Source organism: Lepidochelys olivacea (assembly GCF_965140295.1).
Source record: "Lepidochelys olivacea isolate rLepOli2 genome assembly, chromosome: 2".
Lineage (NCBI taxonomy): Eukaryota > Metazoa > Chordata > Testudines > Cheloniidae > Lepidochelys > Lepidochelys olivacea.
The window spans coordinates 170056050-170075696 of NC_140412.1; the positions used below are offsets into that span (position 1 = coordinate 170056050).

General features: G+C 41.1%; 1 protein-coding gene across 7 annotated transcripts in view; it reads left to right on the forward strand.

The window, feature by feature from the left end:
• The window catches only part of TNS3 (tensin 3), a 343602-nt gene that overhangs the window by 238836 nt on the left and 85119 nt on the right, over positions 1–19647 (forward strand). For all 7 annotated transcript variants that reach the window (XM_084621461.1, XM_084621462.1, XM_084621463.1 and 4 more), the window contains one exon: positions 9715–10974. In XM_084621461.1, the coding sequence (XP_084477587.1) occupies positions 9715–10974 (1260 nt within the window). The remainder of the gene's footprint in view (positions 1–9714; positions 10975–19647) is intronic.

Below are 19647 nucleotides of genomic sequence, written 5' to 3' on the forward strand. Positions count from 1 at the left end.
CTCAACTCCCATCACAGTCAGGGTATGTAGAACCTACATGGATTCCCTGTGTGTACACTGTAGTTGTTTCATGCTTGGTCTTAATTGGGAAATATGTCGGTATAACTACATCGCTCATGGGTGTGGAAAAACGACACCCCTGAGTGACTTAGTTATACTGACCTAGCGCTGTCTACAAGGGGGTTTATGTCAACGTGAGCATCCACGTAGCTGCTGCCTCTCGCGGAAAAGCTCTCCTATCGGCGTAGGTAGTGTCTTCACTGCGTGCTACAGTGGCGCAGCTGCAGCGCTGTAAGGCCGTGTCTACACTGCCACTTTACAGCGCTGCAACTTTCTCGCTCAGGGGGGTGAAAAGACACTCCCCTGAGCTCCCAGCACTGGTAGCTACTCCCCTCATGGAGGTGGTGCCGCGACTACACAGCCATGATAAAGCGCTGTCACAGCAGTGCTTTAATGTTGCTAGTGAAGACATGCCCTAAGTGTAGACAAGCTCTGATCAGTTAAAAAGAAATAGCTTCAGAGGAACCTTTAGATTCCCAGGATTCACCAATATAATTCTACTGCCTCATTTTCCATGGACCAATACGTAATTTGGGTAAAACAAATTATTGACTGTTGTGTGTGCTCTGTAAATGCTGGCTGTTCCAATAGACTGTGGTACAGTACAGTTCATTCCTGAGTATCATTGGCACATTGTAGAATGGAAAGATGGTTCTGCTCATTGTGGTGTGCAAAGTTCTTCTGAAACTCACTTTATAGGGATACTGCAAACAGAGATGGCTTTGGACATGGCCAAGTTTTGTGCCTTCTGTGGTGTTTAGATAGGAAAATATATTTAATGGAACTAGAGCAAACCCAAGACCTTAATGCGGTTAGCCATAATGGGCCGTCTGGAGAAGATTTTCAACGGTAAGTGCCTAACTCTCATTCCCTTTCAATGGGAGTTGGGGACCTAACTGCCATTTGTGCCTATGACATCTCCCTCTGCGTGAATTATGAACATTAAAACTCTTAATATAAATGTCACCTAGAGCTACACAGGTTAATTTACAAGATTGTAACATCTAGGATGAACCTTTAAAACAAAAAAGGGAGAGAGTTTTTTTTAAAGAGGAAATGGTTTTAAGAGATTTTTAATTTTCACATCAATTAAGTGGATTAAATTGCAATCCGTTTCCTTCCTATTATTCATTGACTTTCAACAAGTACTTCTAGTGAGAATTTTTATATATGCAAGAAAATGGCACATCTCTGGATAATTGTGAGAATTCAAAAATTATAACTAGAGCTAACTATTGAAATTGAAAAATAGATAACAAATACATCCACTGTTATTTTTCCCCAGCTAAAAAGGAGATGCAATTATAATCTTCAGTGATGAGTGCGCACATTATTTCTGAACTACATTATATAATGTCAGGTTTCAGAGTAGCAGCCATGTTAGTCTGTATCCGCAAAAAAGAAAAGGAGTACTTGTGGCACCTTACGGACTAACAAATTTATTTGAGCATAAGCTTTTGTGAGCTACAGCTCAGTTCATCATCCATCCGATGAAGTGAGCTGTAGCTCATGAAAGCTTACACTCAAATAAATTTGTTAGTCTCTAAGGTGCCACAGATACTCCTTTTCTTTTATTATATAATGTGTCTACCATAACATGAAATGTGTGCCAGAGCTGCAAAGTTTGGATCTGCATCCAGCCTTTTCTACAGTTATGGGATATGGCTAGGATCTGGATTTTGGTTCAGGCCCATCTCTAATCATCTCTCACTTATCTATACAGTGACACCTTTCTTAAGTGATCACAGAATCATAGAAGATTAGAGTTGGAAGAGACCTCAGGAGGTCATCTAGTCCAACCCCCTGCTCAAAGCAGGACCAACCCCAACTAAATCATCCCAGCGAGGGCTTTGTCAAGCCGGGCCTTAAAAATCTCTGTGGATGGAGATTCCGCCACCTCCCAAGGTCACCTAAGGGACCAGCAACAGTCAGCTGCCCAGTAGAAAGAGGTAGTTTAGCTGTACATGGAATGAAAGTGCTCAAATTTATCTGTTGATCGCAGGTGTTTCTATATGGAGTTTATCACTGTGATATCTTTAAACCACATACAGTACTGATGCTTTGAAGTGATCACTTTAAAAAGAGCTTGACCATGGCATTTTGGAGCTGGTCCATAATTAAAATGTGACAGTGGGACAAAAGAAGGTCCCTAGGTGGGAGATCCAGTTCCCATATTTCAGTGATTACTTTTTCTTCAGACATGCTAATACCTGTTTTACATGGCTAAGCAGTGATTTAAATGACCAGTACAGGTTTGGGAGTTGTGTTTAGCTGTCCACCCAGGCAAATTAAACCCTATACACTTTCTTACTCAGAAAAATTTAAATGAACAGGTACAGAATACATGTACAGTGTATTAAAATGTTTGAGGTGCTTATCTTCTCTAATTTTTTCTTTGTAGAATTCTTCTTAACAAGTGAATTAGCTAGGTGCAATGCAGACCAGTCATGCTGCTGCTGAATAAGATAGTGTTCACAGTGTCTGCAGCTGTTCAGGGATTCTAGCCTGCTTACTCTCCTGGTGCTGGCAGTTTTGGGGTTGTGAAACAGTAAATGCCAGGAAACCCAGTTGCCTGTTCTACAATGGTAGGACAAGTCACAAAGATACCAATGTTGAAACATCATCCTGTCTGTCATGATGTGAACCCTGACAGAGGTCTGAGGTTGAATAGCAGCATATGATAGCTGTTCCCTCTGCAAGAGAGACTAAATATCTTGCAACACTCAGCTTCTCATACTGTGTGACTGTACTGTGTAAAGGAAGGAATTGTAAGTTATTGTATTGAAGTTCTGCTTAGAAAGTTGACTATAAAGAAATTTTTGTTGTTGTCTCTCACTGATTGCAGATTAGATTTGCTCAGTTTACAGGTAAAAATATAACTGCCAGGACTGGAATCAGTCTGAGATCTGAAGGTCATATGGTTCTTTCCTGTTAGTGGATTATTACCAGCAATAAAAATTTTGCCCGCCAATTTCTTTTCTCTCCTACCTTATACCTGTGCAACCACCAAGAGCAGAATTTACCCCTTCATTTAGAAATTGGCACCAGATCCAAAACCCATTGAATTAAAATTAGAGTTTTTTCTGTTGATGCTCAAGCTAGAATACATTAGCTCATCCTCTCTCCTTGTGTTAGCTCTAACCTAGCAGGTTTCACTCTGTATAGATACATACAGATAGGAGAGCTGGAGCTTGATGATCCAAAGCCCACTGAAAGACTCCCATAGTTTCCAACGGGCCCCCTCCTTTGAGTAAAAAGGTTCCATTCTTCAACAGGGTGATTTGTCTGAGTAGAACTGTACTTTAAAATTGAAAAGTTCTAAGTACAAAAGGGAGAAAAAGTTTTCATTCATCTACATGACAGCCAGAGGAGGGATTTTTCTTGCAGAATTTATTCTTCATCTGATATACTTGTCTAAAACATTCCTGGAGCTACACCCTTCCCTGGTGCTTATTAGTTAATGTTGGCCATTCAAAGAAACCTGAAACTTGTCCAGCTTCTTAGTCCTCACTTCAGGCTGAAGGTCTGATGAGAACCAAGATTTGAATAGCCATTAATTAAGTGTCTTAGCCAAGAAATAGGATCTTTTCAGAGTTTGAAACCACTCATTTCTCTTATATGCTCATAACAAAAGGATGTTTAAACTTACTTAAATGAGTGGGAACACTCATTACCCCCAAGTAGTTTAAGCTGCAACTCTATAATTTTGCATAACCCAATATGAATAGAAACATTGTAATTCTTTTAATTAAGTGAAAAATTATTTTTTTTTGTAAAACAGTCCTGAGAAGTATTGGAAAACCAAACAGTACTGTTCTTTTACTGCCTGCACCAAAGCACTATGAAGAAAGCGAAACTGAGCAGTGTAGTTTCAGTGCCTGAAGTGCAACACATAAACAAAGAGCACAAGTAGTGAAAAATAAATTCGATTTAAAGTCCTTTTCATTTTAATAATCTAAGGTGCTAATTAGTAACAGAAATAAGAATATATTGAAGAACAATATTGTACCCCAACTAAAAATTGAGTTTGATTTAGTCATCTTTGGGGTTTGTTTTCCTGATGTATTTGGCTATGTAAAAATATATCCAGTTTTCTAGTAATAGGACCAAATAGAATTTTTCCTATTTCAAATAACCCCCCCCCCATTTTTTTGCCTTTGGTTTATGAGATTTGAAAATATCAGAATGCAGGACCAAATGATTGTGTCTATTTTCTTTTCACTACTGAACCTGCGGTGTAAGTGGTTAGGACAAAATCCTCTTGCTACTCATTACTCATATAAGTTCTTTGGCGCAGGGACTCTCTCATATTACATGTTTGTACAGTGCCTAGCACAATGAGGACCCCAACAGATTGTGGTCACACAGCATTATTATAAATGATTAATAATAATGCAAGCAATGTTGGCCATGGGAAAGCCAGTCTCACATAGGTACAGAATGTCTCAGGAAGAAACAGGGTGAATATTCTCTGCGGAGCACAAAGGTGGTAGCCCTGCTCCCAAACCAGCAGTCCATGACCTGTTGGCAGATTAGCAAGCACATTTGCTTCAACCATTGCCTAGCACTCCACTGACAATGAGTAACGTGCTATGCTGGTGAGGCGAAAGGAAAGGTTACCTGCATTATTTATCCTTCTAGAACAACCACTCACACTGGGCAGGATTTTGTCCTTAACATCTTATAAGAAGCACCATATATGTGTGCTGGAATGTTTCATCTGGGGGTGTGTATTGTGCCTTACTTGCGTGTTTGAAGGATTTACACTACTTTACCTAATAGGGTATTACGTTCAGTTTTGGAAAATAGAGAAAAGTAAGTCAGGAGGAGTTCTTTTTTGTCAGTACAAGAATATTAGTTTTACACCTTTCTCCCCAGGAGTTCTTCCTTAGCCACTGAATCTGTATAGGTCGTGGGGTTGAGATATCCGACCATACTAATCAAAGCAGTATTTTAAGTTTGCCTGGGTTTTTTTTTTTATACTGGAAACTAGCCACAAGGAAATTATTGCTGGTCAGAAAATAATTATCGCATGGTTGTGTTTTAAAAAACAAAACACTTTGATTTCTTTTAGCAACAAAACATTAAATTGAAGTGTGGTTACAGTAGTAAAGAATTCCATATGACAATCTCTCCACCCTTTGATCAACAGGCACCGATAGCAATTTAGGATGCTATCAGCAATGAGGATTGCTGAGAGAGCATGGCATCCAAGAGGTTGAGAAACCATCAATCAGTGATTTTTCCTATAATGAAGCTCTCTAAGCCATATGTATTGTACTTGAGTATCTGTATAGAGTACAGTGAGAAGCACAAGGTGGGTGAGGTATGGGACCAATAAATACCTGAATAAGAGTTCTGCATAGCTCAAAAGCTTGTCTCTTTCACTAACAGAAGATAGTCAAATAAAATATATTATTTCACACACCCCTCCCCCTTTCTGTCTCATATCCTGGGATCAACATGGCTACAACAACACTGCAAACTACAGCACAGTGACACATTCATGTATGTACCTATCAGTGATGCATTCACCCTGGTGAATAGAAGCCCTTTTCTTTAACAGATTTGTGCAATTTGCAGTGTAAACTTCAGCAGAGTTGTAACACTCAGCACACAGAGAAATGCCTTGGGGAAAGAAATTGTTTGTTCTAGCCTGATGGATTTATGCTTTTTGTTGTTCTTTCAGAACCTTATTTTTTGACATTCTGTGCAGTGCTTTTCTTAACTAGAAACATACTCGTAAAGTCTGGTCTCTAACAAAAAAATTTAGAAAGTTGTCCTTTAATTATTGACTAAAACCTATTAGACCTCTCATATAACATTCAGTATGCTGTGCACTAACTGAAGAAAATTTGGCAATGTGCCGTACAAATAATGTGTTTTCCAACCAAATCATTTTCCCTACCGTTATAAACTGATGAATTAATTATCATTATGGGTATAGTTTATGAATAAGGCCCTTTCTGAAATCACAAAATAGTCAGAAAGACTAACCAGTAATTTCAGAAAATTTCATGACCAATGTGCAATTTTAAGCATGCCAGGAAAAGAGTGTACTTGTTACACTCACAGATGAGATGCACTGTATCAGATCTGGCAGCAGATCTTGCAATGCCAGGTAAACAGACTACATTGTCCATTGCCTTAAAGAAAGATTTTTCTGGACCTAAATTTTAATGCAGTAGTTTCTTCATGATCAAACTTGTCTCAAATGTTGGTGACAAACGATTCTTCAGGAATTCCTGCCTAATATAAATTTTCTTGTAAATGAGCCATGAATCCTGCAAAAACGAAACCACATATTTTGCTTTCCTGGCTGTGCATACAACAGAAAATTGCACTTTCAAATGGAGAGTTTTGTGAGAGCCCTCTTTGAAGCAAGAGGAGGATTCACTTTCAGTTTGTAAATTAGGTAATAGCTAAGGAACTTACTCTGCTTATGGTTGCACAAACCCCTTTGAAATCAGTGAGAGCTGCATAAACAAACCCAACAGAATTACTCCTTAAACTGTCAGAATATGTACCACTTAAACATGGTAAGCACTTCATTATTCTCCTTGGCCAAAAATGTCTAGAAGGCTATCAAAAGCTTCCTTTAGTGAACTCTGGCAATCAGGGATGGGAGGAGTGATCTTGATAAAATAAGATTGAGCCTAACAAAACTTTTTTGAAGCTTTAAAATGTTTAAGAGGAAGATGTTCTGCTCTCTGCATCTTGGTTTTGTATATTACCAGACGTGCTAGAACTCAAATAACACGAAGGAGTTCTGACAATATTATTTCCAACCCAAACTGATTAGGAAGTCCTCAGTGGTAAAAAACACTTCTGACAAATTTTCTCTAGAGATCAAAGAGTCACTGTTGAGATGCTGACAGTCTGTTTGTCATGGCATTTTCAGTCACCTAGCTTGCTTGTGTTTTAAAACTATTTCGTTCTTTAGTGGGATTAATGGAGTAATACAGCATGATGCATGTGTAGTGAACATAAGGTTGTGTAAAATATTCCTGTTTGCAGAATAGTATGCTGTGTGTTGTATTTGACAAATTATATGAGATGAAAACTTTATTTTAAGGAATATGCACCAGGGGGCAGTGCTGAGGTTGAGACGAAAGCTTATGCTCAAATAAATTGGTTAGTCTCTAAGGTGCCACAAGTACTCCTTTACTTTTTGCGAATACAGACTAACACAGCTGTTACTCTGAAACCTAATACTAACTTTGGAATTCATCTGAGTTCTATTGTATAACTTTTTAAAACAAGTGTATATAAAAATAAACGAATATAGAGAAAATAGTGAAAATAGTTTCTGTCATAGTGAGGTACAATGACATCAGTGCCAAGAATAGCTATATCAGAATCATATATACTGTATGCGTTTGAATAATGGCCATGTCTAGAAATCTGCAAAGCCCATTACACAGTATTTTCTTGCTTTCCATGTAATAACATGTCCACAGATGTGAGATCAGCCTCCTAGTCCAATTATGCTCAGTTATTTCATACAGTGAGGATAATTCAGATATTTTGAATGCTGTGACCTTGGGATGCTCTCATTTAGGAATAACCTTTATTAATGACTATCAAAGCGTAGTCTGACTTTGGAAACTCCTTTAGAATATGTTGGATTGTGAATGGAATGTGTTTGATATGACATTAGATCTCCTTGTCTTGATTTTGTAGTTGATAGTTTGGCATCCCTTGCATTCTGCATTCTCAATATGAGATTTCGTGGATGTAGGATGCTCTCAGTTTGAGTGAGCTTAGTTTACATCCTAAAAAAATGAATAGTAGAAAGGTATTTATAACATTAAAGCTACAGAGCCAATATTCTTCAAAATTAAGAGTATTTTAAAAATCTTAATGAACACTATAAAAACAAGCCAAGTTCAGCATTACAGCTTTAGTCATTTCTGAATTAACCAAGTCCAAAAGTTTTTGAGAGAACATGTGGGAAGAGTGGTTTTGTTTAATGTTCAAGTAACTCAAATGAATTGACCAAGTTTGCTGAAACCTTCCAAACAAACAAACAAAAGGTTTTGTGTTGGGTATGGCCAAATATAGACAATTTGAACACAAAAGGGATTTGGAAATTTGAAATGAAACTTGAGTTGTTGAGCAGGCTAAACGTAGCTCACGAAAGCTTATGCTCAAATAAATTGGTTAGCCTCTAAGGTGCCACAAGTACTCCTTTTCTTTTTGCGAATACAGACTAACACGGCTGCTACTCTGAAACCTGTGTTCTCTCTGATCACAGTCCAACAAAGCATGCACATAATCTTAAGTATCAGAGTAACAGCCCATGTTAGTCTGTATTCGCAAAAAGAAAAGGAGTACTTGTGGCACCTTAGAGACTAACCAATAGCTCACGAAAGCTTATGCTCAAATAAATTGGTTAGTCTCTAAGGTGCCACAAATCTTAAGTATGTGTGCAGTCACATTGATGGGTCCCTTTGAGCTGTTTATATTATGTAGATACTGTGTAGGTAGAGTAAGTTTTTAGGTATTTGGAGTCATAGTGTGACACCTGGCTCAGAAATTAGCAGACACTCCTGTAAAACCTGATTCACACAGACTCTCATTTACAATGCTGCAACTTCAGTGACATTACAAGGGTTGCACTGGTGTAATCAGGAACAGAATTTGGTCCGTTTCTACACGAGTAAATTGAGTGGATACATTCCCCTTCCCCCACCACCCCAGTTATTGTTGCATATTATAAAATTTCTCAGTTACATACAATTTCTGCATGTCTGACTAGATATGAACTTCTTAATTAAAGTTTTTGGCAGATCAGAGACAAAATCAAGGATGCTCATATGCCGTGACAAATGTTATACAAGTGTAATAGGTCTTTCTTTCTGTCTTTCTGAGTTGGGGTTTAGCCTGATTCTCTCTATCCCTGTGTTTCATGCTCTGACTTGTGAGAACTAGTTGCCTTGACATTATTAAAAAGAAAATACCCACTAAAGAAGTCATGTATATACAATATGTATCCTACAAAGCTAGTTAGATATTGTGCTCATACCTCTGTCAAGAGATACTGTATATTTCTGATACACTGCACACAGACTCCTGCTCTGATTAAGTGCCTGTCATTTCTGTGGGCTACCAAAAAGTTGATCAGTGGTAATATGTTTAACATATTTAGTAGGAGCTGGCAGACTGGCAATTGCAAAACGTATGCTAAGAGCACTAATTGAAAGTTCCAGTAGCCCTTGTTCAGTCTTAGTGGAATGCATACTAGTCATGTCTCTCAAATTCCAGGTAAGTAATAATGTGGGTCTTCAAACCAGTGTAAACAGTGGTCTTGTTATTGCACCGCCATGATTTCACTTCTTGGAAAGTATAAAAGTAGAGAATTGTATTTTGCCACAAGGTCATATACATAACTCTTTTTTCTCCTCCTGTTTCATACAGTGCTATATTTTTATCAAGGGCCTTCCTATATATAAATTGAAATGTGTTCCATAAGGCAAGAGAGTGCTGTTGGTTGATGTTTGGTTTTTAAAACCAGCATGTGTTTACAAAGAAAATTAATGAGTGTGCTGTCAGCAGTACCTCTGCAGTGTAATGTAATGTAATGCTGTTCAGCGCTTTTATCTAATACTCTGTCCTTTTCTTTCCCTGACCCTGTTGCTTCTCCTTTCACAGTGCTCCACACCCAGGGTCCTATTGATGGCAGTCTTTATGCTAAAGTGAGAAAGAAGAGCTCTTCAGATACTAGCATCCCCAGTGGAGCCCAGGGGGTTCCTGTGACCAGCAGCCCTGATCACAGTGACCATACTCTATCTGTCAGCAGTGATTCAGGACACTCAACAACTTCTATAAGGACGGACAAGACCGAGGAGCATCAAGCACCGGGAATCAAACGGGGCTTGAGCCCACAAGAGAAGGCAGAGCTGGACCAGCTACTTAGTGGCTTCGGCCTAGAAAACTCAGTCAGTCCCCTCAAGGATATGACTGATGCCCAAAGCAAGTACAGTGGGACTCGCCACATAGTGCCAGCTCAGGTTCATGTGAACGGAGACACCAAACTGAAGGATAGGGAGACAGATATTCTGGATGATGAGATGCCCAGCCATGACCTTCACAGTGTGGACAGCATCGGGACACTGTCCTCCTCTGAAGGGCAGCACTCAGCCCACCTTGGAAACTTCAACTGCCACAAGAGCAGTCAGAATTCGCTGCTCTCAGATGGCTTTGGAAGCAACACTGGAGAGGACCACCACAGTGCTCTAGCCCCAGACCTGGGAATAGGTGTAGACCCCCTCTATGAGAGATCATTTGGAAGTGGTGAGCCTAAGCAATCCCAGCAGCTGCAAAGGAATCCTCCTGTTTCCGCTCAGCCTCAGGCTTATGGCCCTAGTAACTACTCTACCCAGACCTGGGTGCGCCAACAGCAGATGGTCACTGCTCACCAATACACCTACTCCCCCGAGAGTGAAGTAAGACTTGGCATTTCTAGCACTGTAGAGAATTCAGGCAATATGCAGAGCCAACCCAGAATCCCTGACACACCCACCCGGGGATCCAGCAGCAGAGACGCTGTGCAGCGGGGGATAGGGACCGTGCCAAGTTCCAGTGAAGTAGCAGAACATCCAGGGCCTGAGGCTTTTAGATCCAGATTAGTAGCTGAGAAAGACCCACATGGCCTGTCTCTAGGAGTGACTGTGGAGGGCCTGCCATCCTCTCCTACTCTGGATATCGATCAGTCAATTGAGCAGCTGAATCGGCTGATCTTGGAACTGGACCCTACATTTGAACCGATCCCCACTCGCATTAACACAGTCTCCAGGGACTCGAGTCAAGTGAATGGTTTCACCAGCCCTGATGGGGATGTGGGAGGGCTCAGCGTGAGCCCTGGGTTCCGTGAGAAAGGAGAGGTCACAAACAGGAATCTCTCCCGGCATGGTAAGTTATTTTAATAATACATGAATGTAATGCTTTTCCCAGCATTTTTTCTTTTGATATCGCACAGCAGGAACGGAGGTCATTGCTTATTACTTTCAGATGATTGCCAGTGTGAGAGGGATTATCTCTGGTACCCTCTTTTCATAGTGATCTGTGGAATGATGGGATGAAACTGAATAATCATTCATCATATTTTTTAAATGGTTCCCGCCCCCCCCCCCCCCCCAGATCATTAAGTGCCTCAGGATGCTGCTCTTCTGAGTTGTTGTTGTTGTTTTTTAAATGTAATACTCCTGAACAAAACCTAATTGTTCAGTAAAGTTCCGTGGAAGAGCCGCAAGCATGATTGTTGTTGTTCCTCTTCTAAGGGGGAGAATTAAAAAAATGAAAAATCCTATTAATTACAAGGTGAAGCAGTTTTGTGGAGTCATCAGCAGTAACACCGAAGTTAAGATTACATTATAATTTCCACATAAAATGAGATGGAAATCCCTCTGTATTTCTGAATTAATTTCATTTCCAAATGTGGCACAATAACACTTCATGGCACAACTGAACTTCCTATGAATATTTTCATTAAAATAACCTACTAACTTTTGCAGATAAAATGCTCCCTTTTTGAAATTTTGCTGTTTTTTTTCCTTTGGGTTTCCAGTAGTTTAACAACCCCACGCATTACCTCTGGTTTTCACCTTAACCTGACCACAAACACCAATTCCTGAAAGAACAAACTACAACCCCTTTCCTCATGATATCACTTGAATAACAGTACTAGAATAAACAACTTTGCAAAATGATAAACACTGTCACAGAAACTACTCTGTTCTTTGATGTTCAGTGGAGCCAGTGAAGGGGAAAAGAGAGTAGCATAAAATAAGCCACCCATTCTTATCCTTAGATGAAACATTTGTGCCTAGAAAGAATTGTTTGTTTTTTGCCCATGACTTCTAGTACTGTCAAAAAGGAAAAAGGAGTCATCATCGCTGCATCACATTTATGAAGCCAGAAAAGTGTTTTGCCCACTCCAGGTTGTACTTGGGGGAAGTGAAGTCTTTGGTGGGACATGTTCTGAAAGTTCATGCAATGAAGGAAGATGAAAAGTTTAAGGGTGAATATATGACACAATGGTTACTATATGTTTATAGAAATCACACTGGGCGGTAGTTACAAAGAGAGAATATGGCTAGTGGAATGAGCACAGTGATAGGAGTCAGAAAACTCATAATCATGGCTTTACCTCACTAACATGCATGCGAGTCATTTTTCTCTGCCTCATCTAAATGAAGAATGCATTTTTTAAGCTACCTCACCATGTATTGTACATCCTCATTGGATGTTTGTATTATACTGTGCTGTGAACATATAGTTATATGTACTGCGGCTGTAATCCACTTCCCAAGCACGCCAATGAAAAGGCTCTCCTATGATGATTTAAATGAGCATTTAATCTGTTCGTATAAGAGTGTTCTAGTAAGCACAATTTATAAACTGAAAGAAACCCATTTAAAGTTGTGCATAAGTGCTAATTGTTATTACAATTCAGCTGTTCTTGGCATTCATCTGTTTCCTTCTGTAACCTCAACCTATACCCCAAAAGAAATAATATGTGTTCATGTGATTTGACACATTTAAGAGTATCCTCTAGCATTTTGTTCACAGTTCTGTTATGTGTTCAACACCTTCACAGACTGTAAACAGAATAGTCAAATACTGAATAGCTTTGGTGTATCTGTTTTGTTGTTTGTTTCAGGGAGGGAGCATGGTGTGAAATTTTTTTTCTAATTGCACAGGATCAGCTACACCAACCTTTCACAATTCCTGACTTTCTAATTCTCTTTGAAAGAAGAAAAGGAGTACTTGTGGCACCTTAGAGACTAACCAATTTATTTGAGCATAAGCTTTCATGAGCTACAGCTCACTTCATCGGATGCATACTGTGGAAAGTATAGAAGATCTTTTTATACACACAAAGCATGAAAAAATGGGTGTTTACCATTACAAAAGGTTTTCTCTCCCCCCACCCCACTCTCCTGCTGGTAATAGCTTGTCTAAAGTGATCACTCTCCTTACAATGTGTATGATAATCAAGGTGGGCCATTTTCAGCACAAATCCAGGGTTTAACAAGAACGTCTGGGGAGGGGGGGGGAGGAAAAAACAAGGGGAAATAGGTTACCTTGCATAATGACTTAGCCACTCCCAGTCTCTATTCAAGCCTAAGTTAATTGTATCCAATTTGCAAATGAATTCCAATTCAACAGTCTCTCGCTGGAGTCTGGTTTTGAAGTTTTTTTGTTGTAATATAAGCAGCATGAATAATTTGGGTGCGTGTCTATGCCTGACCTCTCCTTGAATAGACACTTGGTTTTTCTCCCTCTTCCCCCATATATATCTGTTGTAAATGTAGGTACGTGTACAATACAAACAAAAGAATACATTATCGGAATGCAAACAAAAGTCCTGCCAAACACAACTCCCGCAAATAACCATCTCAGCCAAAGCCTGAGTAAATACTCCTTGCAGCATGTCCTGAATGTCAGTGAATGCTGTTCTTTGGAACAAGAATTGCATTGCCCCCAGTCCTCAGGCTAGGGAGCCTCACCTTAGCATCCCAGCTGATCGCAACTGTTCTGTAGAGCTAGGGTTGCCAACTTTCCAATTTCAGAAAACCGAACATCCTTTCCTCACCCCCTACCTTGCCCCTTCTCCGAGGCCCAGTCCCCACTCACTCCATCCCCCTCCCTCCATTGCTCGCTCTCCCCCATCCTTGCTCACTCGCTCATATTCACCAGGCTGGGTAGGGTGTTGGGGTGCGGGCTCTGGAAGGGAGTTTGGGTGCAGGAGGAGGCTCAGGGATGGGGCAGGGAGTTGCGGTGCAGGAGGGGGTGTGGGGTGCAGGGTCCAGGAGAGAGTTTGGGTGCAGAAGGGAGCTCAGGGCTGGGCTGTAGGGAGAGCACCGCTCACTATACTTCAGCAGAACAAGCTGCATGGGCCCCAAGTTTCTGATTGTTTCTGATTCCCACTAGCCTAGGCTCATGGGGGTGGAGGGGAATGAAGATCAGAGATTTCTCCATGCTCACAGTACACTGATGCAGGCCTGTTCCTTCCTTGCTGTCATCTTGTCTGAGTCCAGGTTCAGTACTGCTGTTGTATCCTGCCCCCTTCCAGGCTCCAATATTTCCCTCCAAATTCCTAGCAGACAAATCTGGAGAGACAGGAGGAGAGGAAATAGATGTGATTGATTTGGGATGGAGAGAACTGACAAGTCAGGACTGAATGGTGACTGAGTGAGGTTGACTGGAAGTCTGGAAGGATGACTCACTGAGAATATGCAGTGACTCAGCAGGTGCAGGGGTGAGTCCGTAGAGTTGGGCTATGTGTGACTGAGTTGGCGGGGGTTGAAGAGTAAGTGAGTGGTGGGTCTGGCATGTGTATGAGAAGCAGGTGCGAAGCGTGCATGAAGAAGAGAATGCGTGTGTCGAAGAGCAAGTGAAGATGAATGTGATCTTGGATGGGGGGGCTGACCTGCACACACACACATGTCTCTAAATTCACTTTCACACACTCATGGACTGACACACACTCACTCTCTCACTTATTTGTCCTGGAGTACTTTGTCTCTCATACATGTACCCCTGGACGCATGTACTTTCTTTTGCGCACATACAAACTGCTTTACAGAAATTTAACTTCTTTGTTCACTAGCTATATTCAGCCAAATTAAAAGCAAACTCTTGTTCACCTCTTACTTGACTCACTCCATATTTCTTGTAAGATGTTATGGTTTCTTCTACTTCAATGATTTAAGAACTAATTGACAAAACAGACAGAGCATATGTCTCTGAGCTGCAGTCAGCTTCCAGGGAAAAGAATGCAATAGCTGGGTTTGATCACCATGATTGAGAGATATTTCTGTGCCTGTCACCATGTGTAGGCAGGTATGAAGAAAAAACAAGTATATTGCACTCCCTTTTAAGGGTGGATGTTACAGAGCAGCTGTCAATGTAGTTGTAACAGTTTCCCCCATATATGGGTTATTGCTTTCTCTGAGCATGCTTCATAGAGTCAGCCTTGACTGTTCAGTGTGGGCCTGCCCTGTGTAACGAGTGGAGGAGTATGACTTCTTGCTCTCCCAGGGAACTTTTGCTTAGCTTGGTTCTGCAAAGGCAGAATCCCTAGAAGAAGCCTAAAGAAGCCCTAGAGAGGTGAGGCAGCTAATTGAATAGAAAATTTAAGTTTAAACTAAAGAAAACAATGGGTGGCGACAGCAGAGAAAAGCATGGTGTACTATTTAATTGTCAGAACAGATCCTCCCCTCCAAAAACAAAAACCTAGATGCAAACTGAATAATAATAAAGAGCTAATCATCTGGTTACCTGTGTCTGGAACATCTTCAGAGGCCTTTGGATAATGGAAAAACATAGCTTTGAAGGTAATCCAAATCCTCGTGTCATAAATCCTGTTACAGTGTATTTATTACAGTAGAGAGAGAGAAATCCTTTCACATATCTGTATTTTTTTAAAATAACTTTTTGAGCTATTCCAAATGTTCCCTTCTACTCTGACATGTGTAATGGAAAAGCAACTTGGCCCATCTGAAAGGCTTTGCAAAGTGACAGGAGAATGTGGCATGTCCAAATATGATGTCAACGGATTTCTGTATGGGTGTGGATATTACCATACAAGCACTGAGATACTGTACATCCCATAGACTAATGTTGGTGCCTGATTCTGACCTAATTTACAATGGTTGAACTCCATTGACTTCAACTGAGTTACTATAGATTTACATTTGGTGTAAGATCAGAATTAGTATGTTACTATGCAAATATTGGTTATTAATTTACTCCTTAAAGATCAACACAACTAAATAAGACCGCACATTAACTCTCGTAAGGTAAAGAGATTTTAGAGATTGCAGTAGTTATAATTAAAAAAAATAATCAGCATGTATCAATCGTTAACACAGTGCTATCTGTGTTAGCCCATTAATTTCCTTTTCTAAATACAGGAAAGTAGAATCCACTTGTACTACTTAATATACTATCATAATTGTGGTGTCTCTCTTATAACTGTGTGCTAACTGATCATAAACGTTGACTTAAATGGCAACCACTGTACAGTCTGTTATAGGTGGATAAGCATTCCTCTTATTAAACTTGTTAGTAACACAGAAATTCCAGGATTGTATATGTGTTTACTAGCCACTGTGACACATCCAGCCTATGAAGAAAATTTGTCCTGGTACATTTCACATTAGTGAATTACTGGGAGTCAAATCCTTGTCTACAGAGTCTTGGCGTAGAATAAGAAAGAATAGTTTGACTTGCAAATCACTATGAACTGTGCTAAAGGTATTTTTATAAGTGCAAACAGAAAAAAATTTCTGGCTATGGCATAAACCAGGGTTGGGCAAACTTTTTGTCCCAAGGGCCACATCTGGGTAGGGAAATTGTATGGTGGGCAATGAATGCTGATGAAATTGGGGGTTGGGTTGTAGGAGGGTGGGAGAGCTCTGGCTGGGGGTGCGGGCTCTGGGGTGGGGCCAGAAATGAGGAGTTCAGGGTGCGGGAGGGAGCTCCGGGCTGGGACAGAGGGTTGGGGTGCAGTGGTGGGGAGTTCCAGCTGGGCATGCGAGCTCTGGGGTGGGGCTGGGGATGAGGGGTTGGGAGTGCAGGAGGTTGCTCTGGGCTGGGACCGAGGGGTTTGGAGGGCGGGGGGGTGATCAAGGCTGGGGCGGGGGTTGGGGCACGGGAGGAGGTCAGGGGTGCAGGCTCTGGCTGGTGCTTACCTCAAGAAGCTCCCGGAGGAAGCGGCATGTGCCCCCCCTCCTCGCCCCCTCCCGTCCGGCTCCTATGCGGAAGCAGAGCCAGGCGCCTTTGCGCACTGCCCAGTCTGCAGGCACCACCCCTGCAGCTCCCATTGGCCACAGTTCCTGGCCAATGGGTGCAGCGCTTGGGGCGGGGGCAGCGTGTGGAACCCCTTGGCTGCCCCTACGCATTGGAGCTGGAGGGGGGACATGCCACTGTTTCTGGGAGCTGTGTGGAGTGGGGCAAGCCCTTGACCCTGCTCCCAGGCTGGAGTGCCAGAGCAGGACAAGCACTGGCCCCAGTCCTCGGCAGGAACTCGAGGGCCAAATTAAAACATCTGAAGGGCCAGATGCAGCCCCTGGGCCATAGTTTGCCCACCCCTGGTGTAAACTGTTATGTTTTAGAAAGATTAACACACCTATATACATATTTCACAGACACAGTGCTATGTGCTCTTCTACAGTCAGTCCTGATTAATCCATGCTTGAGATGATATTTCTCTGACTGTAAATCTGGAGATTTTTGTGTTCAAGCAATGAATATATTAATGGCTTGATCCTTTCAATCTTACTTGAAACAAAGAGGTCTGTTCTCAGTATGCATGAGTAACTCTCATTTATCTTAATGATGAGTTACTGTGATTGCACAGATAGAGGAGGGAATAGACTCCTAACGTCTAAAGACTTCACTATCGTCTTTAGACTTTGGGAGTCTATTCCAGGTTAATAATGGACTATTATCTTTTGGCACAACCGGGGTGCACAGGGCCATCCACTGTAGAAAGAGCACTGTGGAAGAAGGTTGATGTGGAGGCAGTTACTGTGACCTCTCCTTCTCCGGGTGTATGGAGCAGCAGCCGCCTGGCAGCATAGCTCTTGTGCCGACAGCGGTAAATCTACCCCTACAGCAGACAAAACTCAAAATTAGATCTTGAAACTGGTGGTCAGCGGGGACGTGCTGGCTGCCGCTTCCTGCAGCTTCCATTGGCCGGGAACAGCGAACCGTGGCCACTGGGAGCTGCAGGCAGCCATGCAAATGTAAACAAACTGTCCGGTCACCCGCCAGTGGATTACCTTGATGGGCCACAGGTTACCCACCATTGATGTACTAGAGGAGAAAGACAAGTTTTCCTGCTTTGTCAACTCCCAATCGATTTCTCAACTTTGAGTTAGTCCAAATGAAGAAAATATTCTTTCTGTGCATGCAGAAGAGGCTATTGCTGTGAAAAGCTGGCTTAGCACTTCAACAGGTTCTGGTTCCAGGTGTTCAGCTAGTGACTTCCACCAGTTCAGTGGTGTGACTTTCTTTAAAATATCATCATCAAACTTGTACTGCTTGAATGGTTCACCCTCAGCCCTGAAATCTTTTATGGTTGGCATTATTGATGTGTAATTATTAGATGCCCATGTCATAGCAGCATCTTCTTCTTCAGTAGTTAGGCATCTACTTTCGCTTGAAAATATTGGCAAGAAAATTAGGTGGAATAAGGACTTGATCCATCCACTTCTTTATGCCTACAATTTAACTTGGTTGTTCAGTATTTTTTTCTTCTGTGGCTTTTCAAGTTCTTTCCAAATTTCAACAGCAGCAGTAGTACAGCAGCAATCCTTTGGGAGGGTGTCCAAGGTGACGGAAATAGGTTTCAGTATAATCAGTAGATATTCGGCATTTCTCTTTAGTCCCATGTTGACTACTTTGGCTGTGATCGTTCCATCTATGTCGTCACTATTTTCTTCACAAGTTGTCCTCAGAATAGGCCTGTTCTCGACAGATAGCTTAAAACAGTCAACCACTGAATTCCATTGTACATCTTGGGGGAGAAATCCTCTTGCTCTCTTTCGTGAATCTGAAGCAAAGTGGTTGTCACTCTGAAGTATTTTGCACTATCAACAACATTTTCCTTTATTCCTGCAGTTGTACTTAAGTTTGGCTCAAAGTTACATCAGATGAGCACTGTACACATTTCAAGTTCCCTTCATTATCATAATCTTCTCACTTTTGTTACATTTGCAGGATTATCTCTAACAAAGCTATGCACTTGACACTTGAATTTTTTTTCACAGGTTGTTATAACCTTTACTGCTACTACTTTTAAGTATTCTGCTGTCTGGGCATTTCTTCATGTATCAGTTGTTACTGTAAGTTAGACAACCCCATCTTCTGTTGTCACACAAGTACACATCACTGAATCACTGTGTACATTGCTCCAGCTATCAAGACTCAGATTAACTAATTTCCTATTAATGTTTTTTGCATGCTGTTCCATTTCCTTCTCATAAAATATATCTAGCAACCTTCTGGCAATGTCTGCTCTGCCTGCTGGAGCGTAGCCTGGTCATAATGAATGTTCGTTCTGAACAAGACAAAGGGGAAAATTTGTTGCATAAATGAACCAAAATGTCTTTTAATCGACGGAGTTTTGATGGAATTTGCTGATCCTGGTTACGAACCCATCCATGGTTTTACTGAATCATGAAGAAAGTCTTTTTTTTTTTTTTTTTTAAAAAGGTAGTTTCTTATCTATTGTATATTTAGTTGCCGCACTACTGTGGTACCAGCAGCTGACAGATGTAGATGCTGAGATGATGGATGTCATAACTCCTTATGGCTATGCTGGGCTCTGAAACAAAATGGAGAAAAAAAAAACACTCTCTCACTGAATATTATTTGTTGCACTGCTTTAGAAAAGTGAGATTGTAAGTGAAAGGTTCCTCTTACTGTATCTGTTTGTACCACAGTTTAAGGGACATAATTTATTCCAAACCCAGCTTTATGGGGAAAATAATTAAATAAATCACAGGGGTTATCGATCTAAATATACTTAAACCATTATTTCTGGCAACATACCAAACAGCGTGAGAGTGA